General features: G+C 35.2%; 1 protein-coding gene across 8 annotated transcripts in view; it reads right to left on the bottom strand.

The window, feature by feature from the left end:
* Positions 1 to 851: 851 nt before the first annotated feature.
* Positions 852 to 26918, bottom strand: part of FER (FER tyrosine kinase) — a 257864-nt gene continuing 231797 nt past the window's right edge. For 7 of the 8 annotated variants that reach the window (XM_020968837.2, XM_020968841.2, XM_078153087.1 and 4 more), the window contains 3 exons: positions 24954 to 25108; positions 18213 to 18335; positions 852 to 11005 (listed from right to left, as the gene is read on the bottom strand). In XM_020968837.2, the coding sequence (XP_020824496.1) occupies positions 10863 to 11005; positions 18213 to 18335; positions 24954 to 25108 (421 nt within the window). In that variant the 3' untranslated portion in view covers positions 852 to 10862. Of the gene's footprint in view, positions 11006 to 18212; positions 18336 to 24953; positions 25109 to 26918 lie in introns of those variants that run through there. The other variant, XR_013486092.1, reaches the window with a different exon arrangement.

The raw sequence follows: 26918 nt of genomic DNA, 5'->3' as shown, positions 1-26918 counted from the left end.
GCCCGGGGTCAAACCTGATGAATATGAGGAAGCAGCCCCAGATAGGCAATTAGAAACAACAGAGAACTAACGTGTCCCCACTTAACATCCTGACAAGTAAGGCAGAGTCAGAAAGATTATACAGCTGACTTGTAGATAAGTTTGGGTGAACAGGAGAAGCCAAGCAGTTAGCTTCGCAACCAGTAAACACATAGGTTGTTGAAAGCTCACACTAAGTGATAGGTTTAATATGGGTAAGGGACAGAGGGTAGAGGAAGCAGTATGAGAATGATCACTATCTAGGATGAAATCTGAAAGTCAAAAATGTACTGTATACCAGAAAATCTGGGTAAATAACAGAAGGCAGTGTTAAAAAGGTTACTGATTTACTGACTGAAGGGTACATGGAAGTCAAGCTCTTTTCCTGACTGTATTACTAGTGCGGAGTAAGTGACTTCAGTTGCTTCAGGTTGGCAGATTTCAGTGATCTTCCAACATATCAGACTTTTCTACTATTTTGCTTTTTTTTTTTTTTGTAAAGTGTCCACTCTGAATCTAAAGTCCAAACTTATCCTGTTATGAAACAAAATTCTGGCAAATGGCTGGTGCCCACAAGAAATGAGACATGAATTCCATTTCATTCCTCATTTTTAAACAGAGGAAACAATGATTAGATCTACAAGCAGCAAACACATCCTCATCAGAACTCATAAGCTTAATTATAGTAAATTGAAAATTAATAATTTTTCAATGAACTTGAGACAATTTACTGCAGAAATCTTCCTCTCCTTTTCTTTCCTTAGTGCATTTTTATCCAGAATGGTTGAGAGAAACAAAATCACAATGTAAAGACTAAATGGTACAAGAAGCAGTCTGCTACAAATAGTTTACATTTATTACAAGAATACAGCAAAAGGATCTGTAGACCCATTAGTGGTGATTGGTCCATTTGAAGAGAAAAAAAGACTACTAAGAAATGATAGTTGACAAAAACAATGAACTCCCATTTTAAAGAGAGAAAATCAGGAAAATAAAAATACCATTTTAGCTGAAATTCAGAGTATTTCTTATGAATGTAAAAACTGACAAATAAATAAGTGATAAATACAGATCTGTGTTACAATGATAAAGGACAACTAATGACTGCTTTACATCCTTAAGTATCATTCATTTTCATATTCTTTTAAAGAGCCAAGTGAACCTAGTAAGACATTGTCTTTTCACACTTGCTGGAAGAAGCACCCATTTCCAGTGTTCTGTATTATCTGTTTCACAAATATATTATTTTTAAACAACAACAAAAAGCATTAAAGGTGCTTTACCTGCCCTTATGCTCATGGGAACATACTTTTGTCACAAAGTGGAGAAAAACACATGGAACTTCTAGCTACATTTAAAAGTCATAAGCCATAATAGCACTTGCCATCCTCAAGGCTAGGGGTGGACAAAGGCAGATGGCATATATTTGACACCACATACCTCAGGCCTTCTATCTTCTACAGAGAAATAAGTAAATAAACAGAATAGAAAAATCCTTCTTCCATACCTATTATTCATGAGCCTGTCCTGGGCCACCTCTTTACTGATGGGGGTGGCACATTAATAACTTGAATGGCCTGGCTACATTTTGTACTTTTACACTTCAATTTATAGTCAGTTCAATGGACTAAAAAAAAGAGGCCTTCTACAGTGCGGCTTAGGGTCTTCAAAATACATACCTATTTTCTAATTCTAACTTTATCAGAGCCCTGGTATTTTAGGATGTCTACTACATTTTTAGGACCAAAACAAAAATTCCACATTATAATCATATCATCTAATTTTAGGATAAAAAATTTAAGGACATCTGACTGAAGAAATTATTTTCATGTTAACCATGAATAGCTTGCATCAAATACAGACAAATGGAAATAGTTAAAATATGCTTTTGATTATTGGATTCATAATCTTTCAGTAAATCAGCAGGATTGGGACAATCACATTTTTGCATGGGGTTCACTAAACAGTGAATAAAAGGAAGCTCATTGTTACTACTGAATCTGAAATGGCACCTTCTGTTTCTCACAGTACAACTTCATGTCTCTGCTTTGATTTAGAATCATCTGATGCATTTAATTACATTTACCAACTAAATCTAACAGAAATGATCATTTTAATAGTAAGCACAAGTGTGAAGATTTTGTCAAAGCTCATCGTACAATATTAATGTACAAAGATGTATATTTTCAGCATTCTAAGGATGTAAGCCATTGGGCATCCTGGGTGCAGTTACAGAAAACAAATAAAATTCTGCTGAAAATGGTCTTTTGGCCGTCCTTGATGCAAGGTAATTAAAACCACAGGGGGCGAGGACTTAACTGAATGTTATTATGAGTCTAGGGAATGGTATAATGAAGAAAATAGTTGTAGCTATGTTAGATGGCTCAGGGCACCTTACCAGCAACCATTTCAAACAACAGTCTGAGATTTCTTAACACCAGACAGGTAGGTTTATATTGGATTCAGTACGTTATTTAGAAAATTAAGTTCCCAAACAGTGTTCTTCTACCCTCCCACTCCCATCTCCATCCAAGGATTAGTTTGTAATGCTGGCACACATATCCAGGGAGGTCTTATTACAAAGGCTCACGGAAATTGCAGGCTCTAAATAAATCTCTTGTTCTCCTGCCCTTGGCTAGCTAGCTATAGGTGTTTGAGTTTACATTAATGACTTATTTATGAGTGTGCATAGAGAACTGTTTATTCTTTTAAAAATATTTTTTCAGAGGACTCGAAAATGGAACCCTTGAGGGCATGAATATTTAGTTAAAAAATATACTACTAATCAATGGTTTAGGGCCTTGAATAGCTTTCTCTTACAAAAACAGATAATGCTAATGTAATGTAATATCGTTATGCCTAGCCATTTGAATTGTGAATTCTTTGTATAGTTTGTTTCCACATTTATGTGTAATCATTTCCATCTAATGATTCTTTTATGTATGTCTTGAAAACAAGGCTTAGATGGCATGTCTGGACTAATGACTCAATTTTTGTCATGATGCTTCTGCTTGGAAAGTATAGAGCTATTTTGGTTGTCTGTCATGGTCCTTGAAGTTGCCCTTCATTCTTCCCCACCTTCCATCTCCCCTCACCTCCATCTTCCTTTACTATCAGAGAACACAAGGCCTAGTTTCCCAGTTTTTCTATCTAGAAACTACTATGGATGAAACGATACATTTTGTCACTTTTAACTTAGTTGTAGTTTATGACATTTTGCTTCTTTGGGGACCAGGAATATTTGGTTTGGAGAACTCGGTCACTGTATTTTAACTGAGTAATATTTCAAAATGATAACTTCTTCATTTGCAATTCTAAGTAAGTCTGCTTGCTTTGTGGTTAAAGCTTTATATGTGCTGCTATCACTCCTGAAGTCACAGGAAAGCCTTCACAATTCTGCAAAATGACTGCATAGATGGCATTAGATATCTACTAACCAGGAGAGGCATGCTAGGAAAAAACAGGAAAACACTATTGAAAAAATTGAGTGGGGAAAGGGATGTGACACTGGGAATAAACCTTGTGTAATAGTTTAAGGCAATTACCTTTTATTTTTAGCGACTTAGAATTTTAGTCAGTTCACAACCTACTCTTGACTAGCCTTCTGGCCAAACAAAACACAACCAAGAACTTCCCAGACCCCACCTAATCCAAGGTGATCTCTGCTTCCTCGCTCATTTTGCACTTATTATACTACCTTGTATGCTTATATATCTCTTTGTGTTCATGTCCCATTTCCCCAGTTAGATTATGGGACTGGATCTTGTATTCTTTGGTGCCCTCAACTGCAATTAGCACTGGACCCTGCATATAATAGACGCTTACTACATAATAATTTAATTTGATTCAACAAACATTTAAGTGCCTATTATATGCATGGCAGTATATTGAGCATTGGGAAAACAGAAACTGATAAATTGATGGATTGGCAGCTTCCAGTCAGAAACGGGCCTTCTGTGGACCAGAGAAAAACTTCACAATAGGCACTGTATTAAGATTAGCCCTTCTTTTTCAATATGGCAGGAGATGTCAAAAATGAATCCTTGAAAGAGAAATATTATTAACTAAAGGTCAAGACAAAAGCTAGAAAGACAAGAAGAAATCAGAACCTAGCACAGTACCTCTCATATAGCAGATCTTTCATATGGTATCCTTTATTATATCAATGTCTTTACTGTAACTTACAATGTTCCACTTCATCACATAACACCTGTAGAGCAAATTTGGTTAGGAACACTTAGAATGTAAGTCTTGAATTCTTCTATGCCTCTCAGAATCTGGTTTGAGTTTTATGTGTGCAAAGAAGACTCTTGAAGGAAAATCTCGTTTCAGATTCTGTATCTCAGTACTCTAGTTTCTACAGGTTTGTCTTGTTTTGTTTTTAAAGGAGAAATACCTGAAAGCCTTAGTCTAGTGGACAGAGGGCTGGACTTGGAGTCTGAGACACAAGTTACAATCCCACCTTTGACCCTAATTAGCTGTGTGATCCTGGGCAAGTCCTTTAACCTCTTTCTGCTCAGGTAACTGCCTGAAATTTATTAGTCAGATATTCTTATTATCACAGATGCTTCACAATACATGTATGACCAAAACTAATCTGCCTCTCAAATAATAATCTGCCTGTTAAGCTACCCAGCAATTCCAGTTTTTTTTCCTCAAATGTTTCCTACTCAAGGGTAATTTTTTTTAATATACCTTAACCTTTACTTTAGCTGCCAGGTGAATGGGACTAAACTACAAATTAAAGTATGAAGTCTTATATTAAAAAAAAAGGCAAGGAGATAATTCCAATTCAATGGATTGAATATCTTATCTCAAGCCTTATGGAAAGCAGAAAGAAAATCAGATCTGAATGAGTCTAATGCCTCCTTTTAAAAATCTGTAACACCATAAAATGGAAATTTTTAAGAAATAGATGAAAAGGATAAACCCAACAAGGTTTTGGGTTTTTCTGGAGATATGGAAACGAGAGAATAACTCAAAGTGGGAGACTCCTCCAAACAACTCTCCTGAGATCTATTTTTTTTCTATTTCATCACTGCATTTATTGACTCTGAATATTTAAAATCTTTTGTCATTTCTCCAAGTTTTTATGTCATCACCCTTCATTTCTACATAAATTTACTTTTTCATCAACCTTTCTCTTTCTTGCTGCATCATGACAGTTTTTTAAGATGCTTCTAAGTTTTTGCTGCAAACATTACTAGCATAGAGAACTACATAATATTGTTACCTTGTTTGCTGGCTGGGCAGCCCATCTGGTTGACACTGTGGTTTTTGAAAGCAGGGTATGACAGAGTAAGATATAAGTCTGGAACATGAATTGGTTAACAATAGCCAAACGGTGTTAACAGGGGCTCCTGTAAATGAACAGTGGGTCTTTGGGACACTATAATGCTGATATGATTGAAGACTCAGGAGAACTCCTTAGAGCTGGGAATGGATCTATACTGGAAAACCCATGATATTATACCATGAACATTATCTCATGGGTTTTAGCATTAACATTATTTTTGATACATGGATACCATATTATTTCAGTGACAGATGAAAGTCCCCCAGCTGATCACCACATGGTAGTAGCTGACCTATTTTGCTTCCTTTGGTCCCAGTGGTCAATGGTACTGCTTCCCTGTGGCTTTCCACTGATACTTTCTCTATTTTTGGTTCCCTTAAATTTATCATGGTGCCTGCAGGGCTATATCATCTTAGAATGAAATAAAACTGTTTCTTTCCCTTTTTCGCCTTTGTAGAAAATGATTTTCTTTTTTTTCCCCCCCTTTTATTCAGCAGATATACTGCCAACCGAGCCTATCACTTCTCTGTGATTTAAAATGACCACAAATATATTATAGAAGGCTTAATCTTTGCATTAGGGTGAAGGTAACAGTATGGTTTTCAAGGGGACAAAATATTTCCTTTAGCTGATTTAGGCCTGTGATGTGTATTTTGAATACTTTTGAGGTTATAATTATCTCTAGTTACAATATGTTTTTGTTTCATGAAGAAACTGATGAGATTCTCATAAATTTTTATCAATATTTCCTTCAAGAAGACTCTGGGTTGGGAAATTTTTGAATATGTCCTTTGCAGAAAGAAATAAATTATTTTAGTTATCCAAAGAATCTAATATTTAGATTACAGATTAGACTAAGCTAACTAAAATTGAGGAAAAGAAAGAAAATTAGACTGTTAAATAAAACAACTCTGGTGTATTTTAGCAACATGTAATTGATAATAAAAGAAGTGACAACTTTATTTTAATAGCAAACTTTCATGCCCAATCAAAAGTATATAATAGAAATCCATTTGTATATTGAAAATGTCTCACTTCACTTATTAATAAGATATTAATATGGAAATATCTATTTTAGCTCCTTGTCCCTTTGTTGTCCTATTTCACAACATATTGTGCTCTACAAGAGGGCTATGACTTCAAAACAATCAAAGCCTACACTTTCATAATCCAGACAACACTTTCTGCTGACATCAACTCTATTCACAGAAATATTTAAATTAGTGCAGTGGTGAGATGTATATGTGGAATGGAGCAAACAGTACTTTTCCTGAAATATACTCAATTAATCTTATTGTGATGGGAATGTGGTCATAAATAGCTCACACAAAAGTCTTAGTAACACACTTAGAACACCTTAAAATCCACAAGACCTAATTTTAAATAGGTGAGCTACACTAGAAATAACAATGATATATGATCTGGAAATGAATTGTTTCCTTATTATTTCTTTTGGGCTCATGTAGTCATCAGGTCCTTGGAGTAAGGCATGAATTACCAATGCTTTTCTTTTTTCTTGATACATAGCCTAACAACAACGTTCTTAAGTAAGAACTTGATGACATCATATTAGTGGTGTTAGCCAAAACTACATATAAAACTATTTTGTAAGACTGAAACACAGCTTAAGTTTCAAACAAAACAACAACAACCAAAAAAAAAACACCTTGTGGTTTAAAGGAAATTTAAAACTCTTTCAATTTCTAAACACTTGGTTTTAGCTCTTCCAAATGGATAAAAATTATTTTTAAATTATAAAATTCAGACCATACAAAATGCAACATTTCTCTTTGAGCTCAAAGCCTACATTGGCGTAAACAGGGCATTCTAATATTGTTGTATATGTTGTAAAATTGTTATAAAGTTGAGAAATGTCTTACCTAGGCTAGGGATTTTCACCAGAAAACTAAATCTAGTAAATTTACAAAAGGCAAATGAATGAGACCTCCATTAGAGGACTTTTGGGAGAGCTGACAAAAAGTCTTTGATTCTGAAAGTTCAAATAAAACCTGGTAGTTGCTTCTCCTCACCCTTCGCTTCTCTTCACCCCTCGCCTCTCTATGAACAGAAAGGAATATGCTGGTTTGGGGCTATAACCACTGACTCCACTGAATCTCTAATCCACTTTATTTTTCTGCACACTGCTAGTATTTGTCACTCTAGGAATTCTTTGGTTGATAAATTATAGGTTACTTAAAATTTTCAATAAAAAGTTCCTTCAAGATGTCTAAATGAAAGAATGCAAGTCAGAGAACATTTAACTTTGTTGTACATTCAGTAATTAGGAATAAATCCAAGGAATTATATAAAGATCTGTACAAAAAATGTTTATATCCAACCCTTAGTCAATCCAGTAATAGCCCATAGCTGTTGACCTGACAATTACAAGCATCAAGAAGAAGGAAAAGCAGATTGTAATGCTAACTTGGGCTCTTTAATGCTATAACTTTTGTTTTTCTTATTACACAAATAAATTATAGTGTTTTGTGCTCTTCTGCTCTTCTATAAACTTGAAAACTAAGAACAGATTTTATATTCATGCTTTTGGTATAGATTATTTGGTGCGGATTAGCCTCATATAATTCCAAAAGTTATCAGTGAAAGAAAGAATAACTTATGTTTCAAATACAAGTAAATCTGTGGCACAAAAGTAGTTTGCTTAAGTTTTTTTTAAAAAAATGTATATGTCCATATTAAATTTTATATTCTATACAACTGATTTAATCCTGAAAGTCTCCCTAAGAGTTATTGATCTTAAATTGAAACACTGTCTGCTTTAGGATGAAGGGCAAAATGGAATCTAAATATTAAAAGCTTTCTCAAGTCTTGAAAAGTCTTTTTAATTTAAATAGCATTAGGCTGTGAATTGCAAATTTTAACAGCCTAGATGAGAAAAATATTGATGCAACTTTCACATTTTCATACCAGTATTTAAGGATTATACTTCCAATGCTGCTCACAAAATTAAAACCAAAACAATCTATCTCCTAGCTAAAGGATTATCATTAAAGTTTGTTAAATAATGAAAATGTGTTTTCCCTTTCACAAGAAAAGAAATTCTTTTGGGGAATTATGACCAGTAAGAGAAAATGCCACCAGTCTGTCTTTGTGAAAATTGCCATACTCTTTACTACCTCCAAGCCATATACCACATCAAAGAATGAGGAAGGAACCTCTGACTGAGATAAATGTGGGAAGAAACAGAGGATTTGGACATGAAGCATGGTTCTTCCACTTGGGGACCTGTGACAAGTCACTTCACAGAGCCTGTTTTTCCATCTATAAAATGAGGGGCCTGGAAATGCTCTACAAGATGCCTTCTGACTCTAAATTCTGGGATCCTAAAAAGCATTGTTGGTGTATTTCTTTATTTGTTTACTTCTGTGCATTGCCTAGTACAGGTATATGTGATAGCAACAAAATGCTCAATTTTTTGAGCATCAAGTGATTGAACTGAAAAAAACTGATCAAAAGGACATTTCCTTCATATGCTACAACATAACTCATCAGTAGTAGATTGATTATGTTTTCACTTTAGTTTAAATGTAGTAATCGGTATGTGTAAAAGATATTTTTACAAAGACATTTTTACTGGAAAGACAAATGCAGGGCATTTTCTATTAATTTCTTTCATTCTTTAAAATTCTGTGCAGTGACAGGCACCAAAAAGTTGCAAAGGGCAGGGGAAATCTGTGAAGTAGAACCAAAATAACTAGAATTTAAGCCTATCTAAAACAAAACAACATCACAAGGAATAGACATGGTATTTTTAAAGGTTTACCATGTCAACATTTACTCCGGTCCACAATTACTGCCATTCCTCATCCCTCCTAATATACACCCCGCTCCATTCATCATGAGGAGTAGCTGAGGTCATCTAGATAACTCCAAATCAAATGAGTTGTAACTAACTCGATGAAGCTAGAGGCAAAGGAATCACTGAGACTCACTCTTAACTCTGCATCACTTGTATGCATACAATGAGTGTCTCAGAAACATGGTCTTCTACCTATCAGCTAATTTCTAGCTGTCCGTGTGACCAGCGATCATGGCCTGGGGCAGAAGAAACTGTGCTCACAAAAGCTTTTTTCTTCAGAATATTATTTTGTTTCACGTAGCCTCTGGATCTGTATCGTGCTCCTCAGCTGTATCTCTCTGTATACACAAATGTGTGTATTTGCACTTGTGTCTGTGTATGCATGTGAGGACTAAAATTATGGAACCCAACAGCTGGAGCTGGCTGACTAGAACTAAGTTCTGGGATGCTTCTATCAAGGCTGAAGAGACTAAGAGGAAAATAATCTGCAATTTTTGTGGATAAATGTTTTGTAGTTTCTTTAGAAATGAACTTCTTTTTCTTTTTTTCTTTTTTTGGGGGCAACTGGGGCTAAGTGACTTGCCCAGGGTCACACAGCTAGTAAGTGTCAAGTGTTTGGTCTGAGGCCAAATTTGAACTCAGGTCCTCCTGACTTCAGGGCCGGTGCTCTATCCACTGCGCCACCTAGGGGCCCCTCAGAAACGAACTTCTTGCTGACTATGAAACCCATGAGGCACTGACACATTTTTGTGGCCCCTTTATAACAGCTTAGAATGTAACACTGGAAAGGGTCAGGTATGAAAAAAGTCAAAAAGGTACTGGTCCTAATAAGAAACCATTTTCTATTTCTTTTCATTCACCATTTTCATCACTACTATTGGAATGCTTCATTTTAGGTCACTCTCCTTTATAAACATTCTTCCTACTGACAGCAGCTCTTCATCGATTCATTCAAAAGCAAGTCGCTAAAACTCTGGCTTAAGCTCTCAAGGGAAACTACATGCAAAAGTTTCTGATGATCTGACCAAAGAGAGACAGGATGATAGGGAATAAGGAAAATTTCAACCTTCCTGATAAAATGGGTGTGTGGTGACCCAAATGTATTGGTCACTGTACTATTAAAAAAAAAAGTCCAAATATTTTCAAATGTAAAATGTAGTAGTGTATTATTTTTTAAAGAAGAAATTTTAGCACTTTCAAACCTTGTCAATTGAAGTGATGCCAGCTATTAATAAAATAGAAGTTTGGGAAAATATTCTAAAAATACAATCTTGCCTCAGTCATGAGATAATCAAGGTTATGCTGGAACATGTCTGCCAACTTGGCACCACCAATTAGGATCATAGCACCAATGTATTAGGTCTCTGTAACTTAAGGCAGCAAACTGAATTGAGCAAACTATGAACTGAGCAATATCAATAGTAGTTAATCCATGTCAGACAGATAGGATCCGTGGTCCCTTACATTTATAGGCTGTGCTTTTCTATGGATGATGGCCAGGTACAGCAGAAGAGCTGTGATTGGCTAAGCAGCACTTGGCAGAACAGTCCATTTTTTTTAATGCATATGCCTAGGACATTTTCAAATTGGCACATTAAAAAACCCAACCGACTTAAAAAAGTAACTCTAGACTATTGCAGGTAATGTAGTATAAACTCATTTCGTCTGAGGGAAAAAATATTACTTTGCTGGGAAAGAGTCCTGTAGGTGGTGTCTGGAATGACTTCATCCCTATGTCACTTTTTTCTTGATGGCAGCTAGCTCTTTCTGAAGTTCGCTGAACTTGGGGCGGTTTTCAGGTTTGTAGTCCCAACACTTCAGCATTATTTTATAAATTTCTTCAGGACACTTATGAGGAGCTGACATCCGGTATCCTGGACCCCAAAGGAAGAAGGAAATGTAGTTTAGAATAGTGGTCAGATGTTGACCTTAGGCCTTCCTTAAGACCTCTGATGCAACACTTTAACTTTAAAACTTTCATTGTTTAGGTTATTTGGTATAATAAAGAGTTCTACAAATGGTATGTAAAGGCATACAGAATTCTCTCTTCATATGGACTTCAATTCTGCTGCCCAGAAAATATTTCACTATCTCATTTACAGGAGCCATATTTTGTTTGCCTTAGGGCCTGAATTAATAATATGCTATATGCAATGATGTAACTGGCCTAAAGAAAAACAAAATTTTCATTAAAAAGCATTCACGTATAGTTTCAACCACATCTTATAATCTAAGGCTAAGGCTAGTAATATTTATAAGCACACAAAGACTTCTATGAGCACCCAGTTTAAAATGAAAAATTAAAAGTAAAATGAACAAAATTCTTCTACATTCTGGGAAGAAAATAATTTGAAATTTCCTTAAAGGATAAAATTAGAATGAATAACTGGAATGTGGAAGGGATATTCAGGAACTTCTCTTAAAGCCAGATTTGGGGAAGAGGCTATGATATTATAGAAGGAACCCTGTATTTTGCGGGTATCATAAGAACCAAAAAAATTGGAGGGAATCATTGCCCTAAACTACTTGGTTTCACCATTTCACCTGTACACTGTCCACTACTCTTGAATCCTTGCCTCTTCCCTCCTTCCTATCAATGTTCACACTTTGTTAAATACCAGAGTTGGATTATTCCAATCATCTGTCTCATCCACTCATAGTAAGACTGTTGCTGACAGGAACTAGAGGAAATCACTCAACTGAACTTACTGGGTCCGCTACAAATTAGTTCATCTAACCTTAACTGGCTCTCATTTTAGCAAGATGGTACTTTTACTATTCTCCCCATCTGCCTCAGTTTCCTCATCTGTAAAATGAGCTTGAGAAGGAAATAGCAAACTAACCCAGCATCTTTGTCAAGAAAATCCTAAATGGGGTCACAAAAAGTCAGACACAACTAAAACAACTGAACAATGACAACAAAAAATCCAGATTCTTTATCCCACTCCCCCATCCCCAAATATCCCCAGCTATTCTACATATCTTCTTCTTTACTCAAGTATCTCACATCATTTCCTCCTTCCTCCCTCTCAACTAAGGATCTCCTTCACACTTCACTGAGAAAATAGAGACAATTTTCAATGAGCTCCTCCTTTTTCATATCTCAATACCCTTCCTTCACATGATTTATTATGAAGTCAACCACTTCACATGCACACTTAATTGATCCCATAACCCTTCCCCTTCTCTTTCTAACCTTCAAGCATTCCCTATCTCTGTATCTTTCTTTTTATCTAAAAAATGCTCAAGTCTCCTCCATTGTGAAATGACCCTCATTAGAACCTGACATCCCTTCAAGTTAGGTCTCATATCTCTTATATCATCTCTTTTATAACCAAGTTCCTAAAAAAAAAACCATCTACACACATTGACTCTACTCCTTCCCTCACTCACCTCTCAACACTTTGAAAAATGGCTTCCAAACTTATTATTCAACTCAAACTGCTCCCTCCAATTTACCAATCATCTCTTAATTGACAAGTCTTTTAGCCTTTTCTCAATCTCAGCCTTCCTGACTTCTTGCAGCATTTGATGCATGTGTGTGAGGTGTTCATTTATTTTTGAAAATTTTGAACTTAGACACCAAATCAGTTGGGTATTTCCACATACATAGAAGAAAAAGAGGACTGTATATGAGAATGAAAATATTATGTAAGGCCTAGCTTTCTTTTAAAATATAAATTCAACATGTAACATCCAAAGCTATCCTCATCTGCGATTCTTTTGTTTCCTTTTGTGGATTTTTTAAAAATAAAACTCTTTCAATAACTCTTCTTTCTTTCTTTTCTTTTTCTTTCTTTTAAAAATTTTCTGACTACCTTATCTCTAGCACCCCATCTCCCTCCCACCACCCCAATGAAACAGAAAAACAAAAGCCACATAACAAACAGATACAGTCAAGCAAAAAACAAAGCAAAACAAAAAATCTCATACTGGCTGTGTCAAAAAATGAATCTTATATTGCATCTTGAGTCTATCACCTCTGCCAGCATGCTTTACTATTGGTCCTCTGGAATCATGATAAGTCAGTTAACTGATAAGAGATTTTAAGTCTTTTGAAGTTGTTTTTGTTTACAATGATGTTACTATATAAATAGCTCTCTCCTGGTTCTGCTCAACACTCTACATAAGTCATGCAAGTCTTCCCAGGATTCTATGAAACTGTCCTTTTATAATTTCTTACAGCATAATAATATTCCATAACATCCCTATATCATTATTTGTTCAGCTATTCTGCAACTGAGGGACATTCCCTTAGTTTCCAGTTCTTTGCCACTATAAAAAGAATTGCTATAAGTGTTTCTTTCTATATGGACTCTCCCTTTTTCTTTGATATTTTTAGGGTATTAGACTAGCGAAGGTATTATTGGATCCAAAAATACATATGCACAGTTTAGTGAATTTGTGGGCATAATTCCAAATTGCTTTCCACAATGACTGGACCATTCACAGTTCTACCAAGAGTATGTTATTGTACCTGCCTTTCCACATCCCTCTAGCAATTTTCATTTTCCCTTTTTGTCATTTTGACAATTTGATAAGTGTGGTGGGGAATCTCAGTGTTGTTTTAATTTATGTATCTCTATTAGTGATTTGGAACATTTTAAAATATGGTTGATAGCTTAAATTTCTTCCTTTGAAAACTGACTTTACATATGCATACATTATATATACATTCTATATACTTACATATATTATCCTTTGACTTATTGTAGAATGGCTATTGTTCTTATAAATTTGAATCAGTTTCTTTTATATTTTGGTAATAAAATCTTAATTAGCCAAACTTCTCCAAATATTTAGCTCTTTCTATTCTTAGAAAAAGTATTTTATATTTCTATTCACATAGTTCCTTTGTCTGCCCTGGTTTATAGCTTCCTAAATATTTTACAAATTTGTGGTTATGTTGAATGGTGTTTCTCTATTTCTTCCTGCTGTCTTTTGTTGGTAATATATAGAAATGCTGGTGATTTATTTTATATCTTGCAAATCTCCTGAGGTTATTTTTAATTAATTTTTTAGTTGACTCTTGGTTTCTCTTGATAGACCATCATATCATTTGCAAAATGATGACCATATCATTTCCTCTTCTCCATATGCTTATTCCCTTAATTTCATTTTCTTTTCCTATTGTAATAATAAGGAGAAAGGAAGTAGAAACACTAATTGTAGACAGCTTTCTCTAGGAGTTTGAGAAGTGTTGGGAGGAGGGAGAGTGATAGTTTAACGGAATGTTAGCAAGAGAGGGGAAAGAACTCAGGTTACAATCTCCTAGAGAAGATGGGAAGGGATAAAATCAAGGGTACAAGTGGAGGAGGTGGCCTTGGCCATCAGGGCCTAGGAGAAAAGAAGGAAGGAAGAAGGAAATAAGCATTTATCAAGCAATTACTATATGTGCCAGGTATTGTGCTACATTCTGGAGATACAAATACAAGCAAAAAGACAGTTTCTTGTTCTCAAAGAGCTTACATTTTATCAGTCAATAAACATTAAGTACATACTCTGTGCTAGGCACGTACGATATGCTGGGGATACAAAAAGGCAAAAGAAGTCTAGTCCCTGGTCTCACGGAACTCACCATCTAATTTTAATGGGGGAAGACAAAACACAAAAGTGAGCTAAAAAACTGAGGGGGGTTGTGATGTAAGGAAGGAAACAGAGAGTGGTTGATGATTTTAAGGGCTTCTGAGATGCAGAGAAGAGGGAGCCCACCTTGAATGAGATTAATTTTCTGAGTAAAGTAAGAGGCAAAGTCTGAAAAAGAGAGAGAGAGAGAGAGAGAGAGAGAGAGAGAGAGAGAGAGAGAGAGAGAGAGAGAGAGAGAGAGAGAGAGAGAGAGAGAAAACTTTTGTGAGGAGTGAGATAAAGAATTAAGGATGACTAACAGAATTTTCTTGCTATAGTGAGAGCTCAATTGAGGTTATAGAACATGAATTTATAAATTATTTCTCATTGACTTCTTTTCCAAGTTCTTGATAACTTACATTTGTTTTAATATTTCTTGTACCTAAGAGCAATTGCATTTTTAATTTGATTCTTATTTTCAGGATATTTGCTACTTTGCAAGGATTTTCTTCCTATTCTGAAGTATTCATTTTCCAGTTCTTTCCTCTAGAGCTCTTCTTTTGCTTATAATTTAATTTTTTATCTTTTGCTTTACTTCTTCCAGTCCATTTTTGGAGTCCCTGTGGCCAATGTTTTTTTTTTTTTGGCCTGAGGGAGACTGTGATTTTACTTTTCACTCTCTTCTGATTTTACCTCTTGATCCATAAATAGCATTTTTTTTAAAAAAACTGTGTTTAATGTTTCCTTTTATTTACTGACATTTCTAGCCTCAGTTCTTGGTTTGAGAATTTGTGCCATGTTCTTCCCTCTCCTGCACTCCTGGGTGGGATTGTCCTCTTTGGTCTTGATCCCTATTTCCTGGACTCTTGGCATTAGCTTTCAAACCTTGCCCCTCCCTCTGCCTTCCTGCCAACTCTCCAGAATGTTTGTGTTCAGGATCTCCAGGAATAAAGTGGTGCAGACTTCTGATCCCCCTGTAACCTCCCAGGCAGAGTTCTGTAGGCTTCCACTCTGCTGACTAGTGCTTGCACTGGCTTCCCTGATGAAGCCCCATCCCCTCAAACCTGCAGGCTTCTGGTTGCCTTTTTGTGCAAGCCTGGGGTTCAACCAAGGTGTTTACTGTTATTTCTTTTTGTCATTTCTTCATTATTATTTAATCTAGTGCCCTTTTTTTTGGATTTCTCCCCAAATGTCTCATTCCTCTTAAAGCCTTCTTTCCTTTTTTTCTTCTACCTGTTTCACTGCCACATTTAATGTGTTTCTTCTATAGACTCTGTGAGTGTGTGTGTGTGTGTGTGTGTGTGTGTGTGTGTACGTGTATGTGTGTGTGTTTAATCATCATCAGATAAAGATAAGGTCCATGAGATGCCCATTTTCCCCATTCTCCCCAATAATGAGAAATAGTATTACTTTTTTCTTCTTTTTTCTTTCTTCTTAAAACCAGTGAAACAGGACAAAACCATACTTGAGCCCTGAGATTATCTTTATTTACTCTCTACCTTGACACAGAGACCTCTTCACCTCAGAAGCTCTTTCCACCCCTGGAATAGTTTTCACAAGGTCTCACCTTATGATTGATTGGCTTCTTCCAGAACCTCCAATTTAAGAAGGAGGCCTTGGGCAAAAATGTCCATGTGGCTATGCCTTTTTTTCCTCTTGAGGCTCTTATCTGCACTTTCAGTGGAATCACTTTCTTTTTCTGGTTTTACAACTTGGGCTTCTTCTAACACAGAGTATTTCTTCAATGCATTCAGTGTTTTATTCTGTTTACTTAAATTTTCAGCCCCATTTCCTGGTTTTGGGATGGCATTCCAGGGTCTGGTTTTACCCCCTTTTTCAAGACTTTGGCATTATTTTTGAAATCTGTTTCATCATTAGGTAACATTTCTGGGGTTTGTGTTAAGCATAGATTTTCAATGTGTAGGTTCTTCACATTTTCTGTCTTCAGGTTTAAAGTAAATCCTTAACTTACATCCTTATCCCATCTCATCTACATTTAAGAATGCAGTTGTTTCTTATGATTTCCCTGTATTGATCTGTAATGTGCTGTGTAACTCTGACTTGATGAAGTCCTTTCCTATAAATGCTTCAATGAAAAAAATGATATAGTAGCCACACATAATAAAAACATTCATATCTTCAGCCTATTTTATGTACATTCTTGTTTTACCAAACCTTTGGTAGTCAGCATCAAATATACCAAAAACTTTTCTAGTAGGTGTGGTACTGGTATTTCTGAATTGTTCTAAGGTATTTTGCCTTCTTGTGGTCCAAGAACAAGATGGAGGGCTACTTATTTTTCTGTTCTCCATGTCAAGTTGATAATCACAACAGTTCCAAGTAGGGTCAGTCTGCAACCCATGCTCTCTCATTCATTTCTTAGATTCACAGGAGCAGATACATCACACTGAATGGGGTGGTATTTCCAGGGCCCAGATGGATATTTTCATGGTGTCTTCCAGGTCTTTACAGCTTTACACAGTGTTCACAGGGCAAACAGAATTCTCAATATACATCGTCCTGGGTGGCATTTCCTGTCTTCGCTATCTTTTCTCCCACTCTCCAACAGGAATGATGGGTTGGATTTTATTAATAAAAGATTCACAGGTATTTTAATATTCAAGAATATACATTTATCAAATAAAATAAAATTTATTTCCTGTGCCTAATGGTGGGAGGTAAAAAATCTAGTATTTGCCTTAGAGATCACTCTAACAGCAACTAAATTAATAATGTCAATTCAACAGACATATATTAAGCACCTGCTACATTCCAGGCACTGTGTTAGGCAGCATGGATATAAAAAACAAAAATGAAAACAGTTCTTTCCCTCAATTACATTATACTGAAGGGAAAGCACATAAACATAGGGAAGCAAATACAAAATAAATACAAAATTAAGAAAGCTGTCTACCTACCCAGGAGCTTTAAAATCTTTCCTTCATTTTTTTGGGGGGGCTAGGCAATGGGGTTAAGTGACTTGCCCAGGGTCACAACAGCTAGCAAGTGTCAAGTGTCTGAGGCCGCATTTGAACTCAGGTCCTTCTGACTTCAGGGTTGGTGCTCTATCCACCGTGCCACCTAGCTGCCCCCTCCTTCATTTTTTCAACCTTATTCAATGGCCTGGCATTTTCTTGTACATTTCTTTTAGAACAGTACACTTTGTTTGCTCAGTGACCGTATTTAAGGTCACTCTAAGGGCACATACCACACAGGGGTATATGTGCCATGACTGTCACCTAGGTATTATTAACTCTGGGGCTGTGATTTCCAAAGTTTCTCAAAGAATGTTACAAAATTCTTCCAAGATCCTCCAAACAAGGTAATTGTAATTTTCTTTAAAAAAAAAATAAAAAGAGTTTGGGTATCACTGATCTAACTGTCTTGCCCAACCTAACTTTAAAGCCTCATCTCAATTCCTCTCCCTAAAAAACTGGGGCAATTTCTCCAAACTTTTGCTTGCACATTTAATTTGTGACTTGCTTGCGAAGACTTCAACTCTAATTCTATACCAACCTTGCTCCACTTGTTCCCGGGCATGTTGGTTGGTCATTCCAGGATATGGACAGACTCCTAAACTGAAGGTCTCCCACAAAAGGATACCAAAGCTCCATGCATCACTTTCAGAACTGTATCTTCCTGGTAGGAAAAATAAAGAGACAAAAACAAGAGTGAACATGCAGGTGGTTTAAAAGTGGAGAACATTTTTTAATATATAAATTTTCACCATCACATTTTAAAATTACCAAAAGGATAAAATTATCAATGTTTCTGTTTCAGTTCCAAAGTTTTATTTCATAATCTTTAAATAGCTGGCATATATAAACAAGTCTCTTTTTTCCCTTCAGGAAAATATTTATCAAGCATGTGAACTTGTTCTTCAAGTGATGTTTGAATACGATGATTATTTCCTATAAAAAACATATAAATTTAGATAGACCAATGCTTGTGAGGAGATTTACAAGCTGGATTTCAGATATTTTGCTTTATGCTTAAATTCAATTTTCTTTTCCCATTAAAATTATGAACAACAAACTTGAAGCAATAAGGTACCTTCTTTGTATTGATTTTTATTCTTTGTTTATGTTTTCTTCTATGTATAAAAGTCTCATTTCTCTCTTGATTCTTTCATTTGCCTAAAATGCAATTTTTTTCTGTTTTGAATAGTGAGGAAATTAACATAGGTGGCTGATAAAAACAACTTCTTTAAAATACATGGTACTTAGTTTTGTAAAAATATCTTCATGCAACTGCCTCACTAAACATTATGAGTAAATGAATTTGGAGACAGGTGCATAATTCAAAAGAGAAAATACTATCAGCAACAATTTAACAAAACCCTATCTCAATCTCTCAAAGTACTAAGAATCTCAAGGATTTTCGAAAGTTACTCAAGTTTTTATTTTAATTTCAAATTGAGGGCCAAAAAGAGTGCTAGTTTAGTTCCACTACTGGGCAAGTGGGATCATTTTAAAGATTCCTCAAATGATTTCCTTTTCTACATCTTTCACACTTTTCTGGCCTATTCACTGCCATTTTAATATTTACAAAATTCAATCCTTCTCCTATTTTTGCTTGTTATTATAAGTGAACTACTCTTTTTTTTCCTCTGAAGGAAGTACAATGGTACTGGGAGTATATGAGTGATGTTAAGGATTCTGACGTCAGTAAAATTTCTGCCCACTTACTAAATATCATATCCAGCTGTGTTAAATTACTTTTCCTTCTTAGTAGATAGTAATTACAGACAATCATGATACTGTTGGTGGTAAGATTAGTTTTCTTGTCTGCATATCAACTCTCTTCAGAGTTTAGCATCCAGTCATTTATCACTTTTCATTAAAGTCATTCTTAAGAAAGTACAAGTTATTTAGTTAATTATTTCCTCCATCCTAATCCCTCAACCTTCCTATCTACACACAAAGTTAGATATTATCTTGTGTAGAGATCAAAAGAGACATAGTCATGTAAAAACCAAGAATACATATGAAAAATACCTAAAATCATGAACACATCTGTGGTTAGGTTTTTAAAGTCTATCACAAAGCCATTTATTGTTGCTATTATGTTCTAGGCAATGGGGGAAATGCAAAGATAAAAATGATATCACTTTTGAACCTTGTATCTTAGTGGGCTACATTTTCAAAGTATTTTTGCCTATAAAAATCTAATTAAAGTGAAAGGCTATTACTTGATTAAAATTTCCCTGTAACACACTAAAAAATATACTCTTGAAATTTTGTTCAATTTCATGGTTTTAAAATATTCCATTTGTCCTTTACAAACATATCAACTTTCATTTTTGTTCATTTGTTCAATCATTATTTGTTAAGCTACTACATGTTAAGTACTGGGAAGGACATAGAGATAATTGCAATGTAATGATAATGCTGCTTAATTTAAGACAGTATTATTAAATTTAATTCAGGCAGGGCTTTCTATTGCCCAGTGTTCCAAATATGCACTGTCCCTATGTTCTAGTTAGCCTCTTTCAAGCTTCCAATTTGTTGTGTAGATCTGTATAGATGTTAGACCCAAGACTACAAACTTAGAAGAAGGGAAAAAAAAATCAGTGACAGAATGGCTAAAAAAATTAGGAAGAAATTCAATACCAAATGCAAAACTCTTGTGCCATAAAGTTGAAAAAAAATGGGGAGCTTTCACTTACCAAAATTCAATAGTATTTTCTTTAGGAAAATAACTTGAGGATGAAATGCTAATTAATTCACATCAGTTTTGGCCTCTGAATATTGAAATAGCTTCTCAAAGAGCATCCTTGTCATGTAAGATCTCTTTGAGTGGTTTCATAAACCACTCCCTCATTTGCATGAGAAATGCCTTCTTCCTCTTCAGCTCTTTCTTTTACATCTGACTTCTTCTGAAATTTGTCAATTCACAGTAAAGACTTCTAACCCTGGCCGTCACTGGTATAAACAATTTTTGTTGGGATGCTTTATGCTCTTGTCAGTAAGACCATTTGGCAATGGAAAGATAGAACATAAAAAGCTGGTTTAGTAAAACTCTGAATGAACTTGAAAAAATATGAAGTTAGATTTTAGTTGTTCTAATAGCTTATTCAAAATAATTTCATTTCTGGGCCAGGAATTCAACAATTTCCTAAGCAGAGCCCAGGACCAGTATCTAGAGAGGTGAATTTTTAGTAGGAAGATGTTTAGGTAACTGTGTCTCAGTTGTCTATCCATAATTCTCTAATAGAGATGTAACAATTAGCCAGAAAGTGTTTGGAGCTGTATGAAGAAAAAAGGGTTCGTATTAAATACAAATCATTATAATACTGGGCTTTTTTCTATTCTTATTCACCATACCTAATTTATTCCTACGGAAATATCAACAACAACCCCAAGAAGAAACACTATGGAAAATTACAGGGTAGCTATTGGGTGTTTGAAATTGCAGCGAATCCTCTTGCTGGCATGAAGGAAAACAACCAAGAGAAGGGAAATTGGTTATATATTTGGAATGTTGGGTTCATTCTTGAGAAGGAGAAATGCCTAGTCAATACCTGCCCACATCACTTACCTGGCCTTCATTTAACATTCCACAGCACTCTGGCAATAGAATTTTAAAAAAGCATCACAATCGAGGTGAAGTCTCTGGGGCAGAATTGGAGAAGGTAGCTTACATTCACAATTGTCAGCATTGTTACTAAGAAGCACCTGAGATTTTAGTATGTAGTTCTCATAAGCACCAAATTCATATTGATTTTTAAAAATGAGACTACATGTGATTAATAAAGTAAAATTCATTGTTCATTCATTATTTTCAGCACCCTGAATTTACTAGAACTTCACCACAACAAAACAATAAAAATAACGTCTGAATTTCAAATACATTTTATCAAAAGCCCAAAGGTCTCTGCTACAGTTTCTTAGCTAGATGATTTGAGACATTCTGTTAAAAAATTTAAAGGAAATGGGGCAGGTAGGTGGCACAGTGGACAGAGCACTGGCCCTGGAGTCAGGAGGACCTGAGTTCAAATCTGGTCTCAGACCAGACACTTGACATTGACACTTACTAGCTGTGTGACCCTGGGCAAGTCACTTAACCCCAACTGCCTTGCCAAAAGGAAAAAAAAAAAGAAAATTAAATGAAAGCAATAGTGGGCATTAAAAAAAAATTAGGAATCAAAGAAAAGATTTGAGAATTCAAGCAATGTGAATATAGATAATAATCATGCAATTTCAGTATTAACACACACAGATGACCTATCCAGAACACTTTTCAAAATAGATTCTGGAATATTTTGGATTCTTCTTCATCTATGAGGACCAGTGGGCAGGTACTGGACCAGCTTAATTTTAAATCCATTTCATAGTCACAGTTTTACCTAGTTTAACTGCAGGAATATTAAAATTTTTCAAACTGAAGTAAATTTTTAGTTTGAAATCAATAAAGGAACAGTTTACAATATTTTATTTGATATACTTTCTAAAAATAATTTTTGTAACTCTATGCTTGGCAACTCCAATTAATATGAACATTTGCATATGCAAAAAAGAAAAGAAAATGAAGTAAGAACATGAAGCCATGAATCTCCATAAGAAACAGCTTGCTTTTAAAAAAAAGCATATAATAAATTCAACGTGAGTTTTAAAGTTGACCATCTTGTTTGTGTCCCTCCAAATTTCCCTTTTTAAACATTTCTATGGCCTACTTTTCTCTGTAAGGATGGAGCTTACAGAATAAATAAATCAATCATCCCACCCTAATTCATCTAACACAATAATATCTTATCAGGTTAAAAAAAAAACACCTCAATCAATCAATCAAAGTACATGGGAAAAACTTAGTTTATCAAATTGGAAATGGGTAGAGCATATCAAGCCACAGGATGAAATGAAATGTTATCTAGGAAGGGTGATGGGATGACCTAATAAACTCCAAGAAGTGGAAGATTTCAGACTTCCTAATAGCCATGGGTATGCAGCAGGGTCCTAATATACTTTTGGTGTAGTGTCCCTGAAGCAGGAGCAATTTATGGCAACATTTATACAAGATACTAAGGAAAAAAACTAGACACACCAGGGAAAGGCAGCTTCAGGAGAAAGAAGGAACCTGGTAGAAAGCTCTGCCACGCCTACACGTAACTTCACAGAGACTCCAAAGAGAGAGCAAAGTTGCTGCTGTAGGTTCTCCCTTGGCCATATGAACTCTCCAAGCCTGAGTCCACTTTCTACTAGACTCAGTATATACTTGCGGAAATGTCCTAGATAGACTTTTGGGACAAATGTTTTATAACAACTGTCCTTACTATATTAGCAAATACCTCTAACTACAAGCTAATATTTGGCTGGTAATTGATATTAAATGATAACCAATGTGTGTGTGGGGGCATACCAGTAGAGACTTGTGAGCTAATTTCTAACTCCTCACAGTTATTCCTAGAACCCTTAAGGGAGAAATAGCTAGCCAACATAGCTTCCCAATGTGAACAGGAATTTGGGATAGCAATCTCAGAGAATATGCGCTATGCTTCTTTTTATTTTTTTTTTGTTACATCACTATTATCCCCTTAAATTTAAAAAATAAAACCCTTAATGAATGGCTGCATGAAAAAAAATATTAGTCTTATATTTGTTATAATAATGTATAATATTATAAATAATATTATGCCATAATGTATAAATAATAATTACTGTGCTAAGCACTGGAGATACAAACAGAATACAGAGCTTGCTCTTAAGAAGCTCGAATTCTGCAGGTTTCAGCTGCAAGTCAGATGGAAAGTCAACTATTAGGGTTCAGTGGCAAAGCAGATGGTAATGTTTCTTCTTTAATGTTATTTCCATTGATAAGTCACATCAGTTTCTGCAGATGAACCATCTGAGGATTTTTTTGGTGATTACCTTCTTTTCTGGGTCTTCATTCACTATGGCTGTAGTGTCCACAGAAGTAGCTGCCAGGCCCTATCTCCACTAGGTTGGCTTCTGGGGATGATTGGGAGGGGAGGTGGAGAGTGAGCTGGAAGCAGAAGCAGCCTGGGGAGTGCAGCCACTGTTGAGGCTCTTGGGTTTACCTACCATTTGGTGGCAGTTGGTATTTGTGGTGATGAGGAAAGTGGGCCCCTTTTTCAAAGTGATACAATGGTACTACCAAATCAAGCAAAACAAATCCACACATTGGCAATATCTGAAAATGTGTGTCTTATGTATAGAATGGTACCATGGGTATCATGTTTCATCATCAATCCCACTGGAGTTATGGGTTGGTCATTGTGCTGAACAGAATTCAGAAATTATTCAAGACATGCTATACTCATTCACCAACCCTAGGCTTGCATGCTGCATCTTAATTGCCTTCCTTTACTGAAAATGTGATTCTAGATTTTTCTTTAAAGCCCAATCTGATCTTTTCTTCCTTTTATTCCTGATCTTGTTATAGCATATTACTCTCAACAAACATAAGATGTGTGTTATATTTCCTTTTGAAATGATGCATAAAATTTTGAGTAAAAAAATCTCATATTTAAAAAAGTAATTTTTGTCTTCCTTTTCCTATAAGAATTGTACAAAAAATACATTCTAAAATATTAAAAAAGATTGAATGACATTTAACCTATGGGTACTCCAGGTAATTCAGTAAGGCTATAAATTGTAGAATAGCATTGCTGACCTGCACTGGCAAGGGGAATTTCCTCAATAGAAAACCACAGGTACAAACCTCCCCACAACACCACCTCACCCTCTCCTACCCCCACCCCCATCAAAAAAAAAGATGTCAGGAAAACAAATAAATTTCATGATGAAGGGCTAAAGAATTAATGAAAATTAATTTTAGGGATCTAATTTTAGATGCAGCTACTGAGTCAAATATAAACTATTCCATTGCAGGGGCCTAGCACCAAAGTCAGTGCATTATAGTTACTGTGCATATATTGCAACTATTTGAGTTAGCACAGATATACCTATATTTTTGGGAAAGGGGAAAAAATTTTTATGCTTTTAAAATAGCATGTACTGTCATGTTTTTTTCAAAGGTGATCATAAATGAATCAGTGTCAGTGAAGTGCGAACACATTTTTGTGAAGAAATCTGATAAACAATTCTACATATTTAATGTACATGTACATATTAAAGTATTAAGGTATAAAAGTTTTCACATCATTGTGATCAAATACATGCTGAAGGAATTCAAAACTGGACTAAACTTCATATTCTGTGATCTATTTTGTAAATAATTTCATGCTGTATGTAGCTCATTTTATATACTAAAAGGAAAGAAAGAATATATTCTTACCGTAATTGAGGGCCTCTGGAGCAGTCCATTTGATGGGAATTTGCTTTAAGCCAGAAGAAGAATATATACCACCATCTTCTTGACGAGACATTCCAAAGTCACTGATTTTCAGAATATTATTTTCCCCTACCAGGCAATTTCTTGCAGCAAGGTCCCTAAATTAAACAAAGACACAGAAAACATCTATTAATACAAACTGAAAGCAATTTTCATGCTTATATTTTTAGGGTTTCTTCCCCATATCTACAATATAGATATGTCTAAAGCACAGGTCCTTCCACTGCTCAAGATGCCTTCCTTAGCGGCTCCCTATTGCCTCTAGATAAATCATAAACTCTTTTGCTTGGCATTTAAAGCCCTTTACAATTTGGATCCATCTTTCAAAGCTGGTCACATTTTACTCTTTCACACATTACTACAATCCAACGAAACTGCTCAACTTGCTACTGGTATAGGACATTCCATCTTGTATCCCTGGTATAGGGCTCTATGACTTGAAATGTGCTCTCTCTTCACCTCTGTCTATGGTATCTCTAGCTCTCTTTAAGATTCAACTTAAGTGTCAACTTAAACGCTGAAGCATTTTTGGAATTCCTCAGTTGTTAGTACTCATTGCTATCAGAAATTATTGTGCATTCATTTTCTGTTTGTGCATGTTACTGTGGTTAGAGAGACAGCCTTGGAGTCAAGATTATCTAGGTTCAAGTTCTACCTTTGACTAAGCAAGTCATTTAAATTCTTAATGCCCTACCCAGGCAATTCTTTAAGATTATAATTTCATATGAATCACTGATCTGCAGTGGTACAGTTTGTTTCCTCACTGGGGAGCCTCCTATGCGGATAAAATCTCTGCTTTGGATGGAGGGCAGATAGTTTCATTTTTGTTTTTGCTTTCCCAGGGTCAGGCATAGTGACTGACTCTTAGTGATAAATGCTTGCTGAACTGAATATAATTTTAAAAGTCTGTGACTTAATAGTCATTCTCATCCTTTCTGTTACAGATAAAAATCCTCCATCTTTACGTAGTCTTTACGTTCCAGACAACGTGTATATTTCAATTTAAGTGATAAAAACAAATACCTAAGGATATAAAACAAGGTAAGAAGTGCATAAGTAGCAAAATTGGCTTACTTTCCCCACAGAATTTATTTTTTCTAACAGACTAATGAGTAGTTCTAGTAAGGAGAGAGATGGCTAGAATATAGAGTGACAAGGGATTAGAGAAACTGCAAATTCTTTTCATCTGCCTCTATAATACTGGTTATAATAAAAAGCAAGAATAATATTCTGGAATGAAGCCATTCCTTTCTTTTCCCTCCAGCATTTTTTTTTCTGTCAGAAGAGCCATCATCTCATCCTTAATTAATTGGACAACTTTGCATACTTATATTCTGTAATCTAAAAATTAAAACATGTTTCAGGATTACTAGGAAACTAGTGTCTAATTTAGAGAACTCTAACTTGGATGCTACTATTTCTGAGATAATTATCTACATGATTAGTTGAGGTTGATATTTTTCATTAGGTATTGAATATGCTTTGTTAATAAGTATTACAAGTCTTGTGTTGGGAGAGTTATAACACAAAACTAACACAATTAGGTCTAACTCAAAAAGAATGTATTATAGACCTTCCCAATTGCTGACATGATCCACAGGGACCAGCTCCTTTATCAGGGAGAATAGTATTTAACTCTAAGAAACTCTATCTAGGAAAAAATTAATTTACTTATTTACAAGTTCTAGAGTCTATATATTGTGAATACTTTCTTCAATACAGTCAGAAGGCATTGAAGATGGACTGTACCAAATAACATCACAAAAATTAAGTTGATTAAATTTTAATAGATGTTGGAGTCCTTTCCAAACTAACTCTCAGAGTGCAGTAAGATCAATGACTAATTATTTTGAACTTGACAAAACCATCAAACATGAATATTTATGTAAACAAAGACTAGAAAAATAA

Source organism: Phascolarctos cinereus, unplaced genomic scaffold (genome assembly GCF_003287225.1).
Source record: "Phascolarctos cinereus isolate Bilbo 61053 unplaced genomic scaffold, phaCin_HiC Scaffold_4;HRSCAF=312, whole genome shotgun sequence".
NCBI lineage: Eukaryota > Metazoa > Chordata > Mammalia > Diprotodontia > Phascolarctidae > Phascolarctos > Phascolarctos cinereus.
This window is presented reverse-complemented; position numbering and strand designations above follow the sequence as displayed.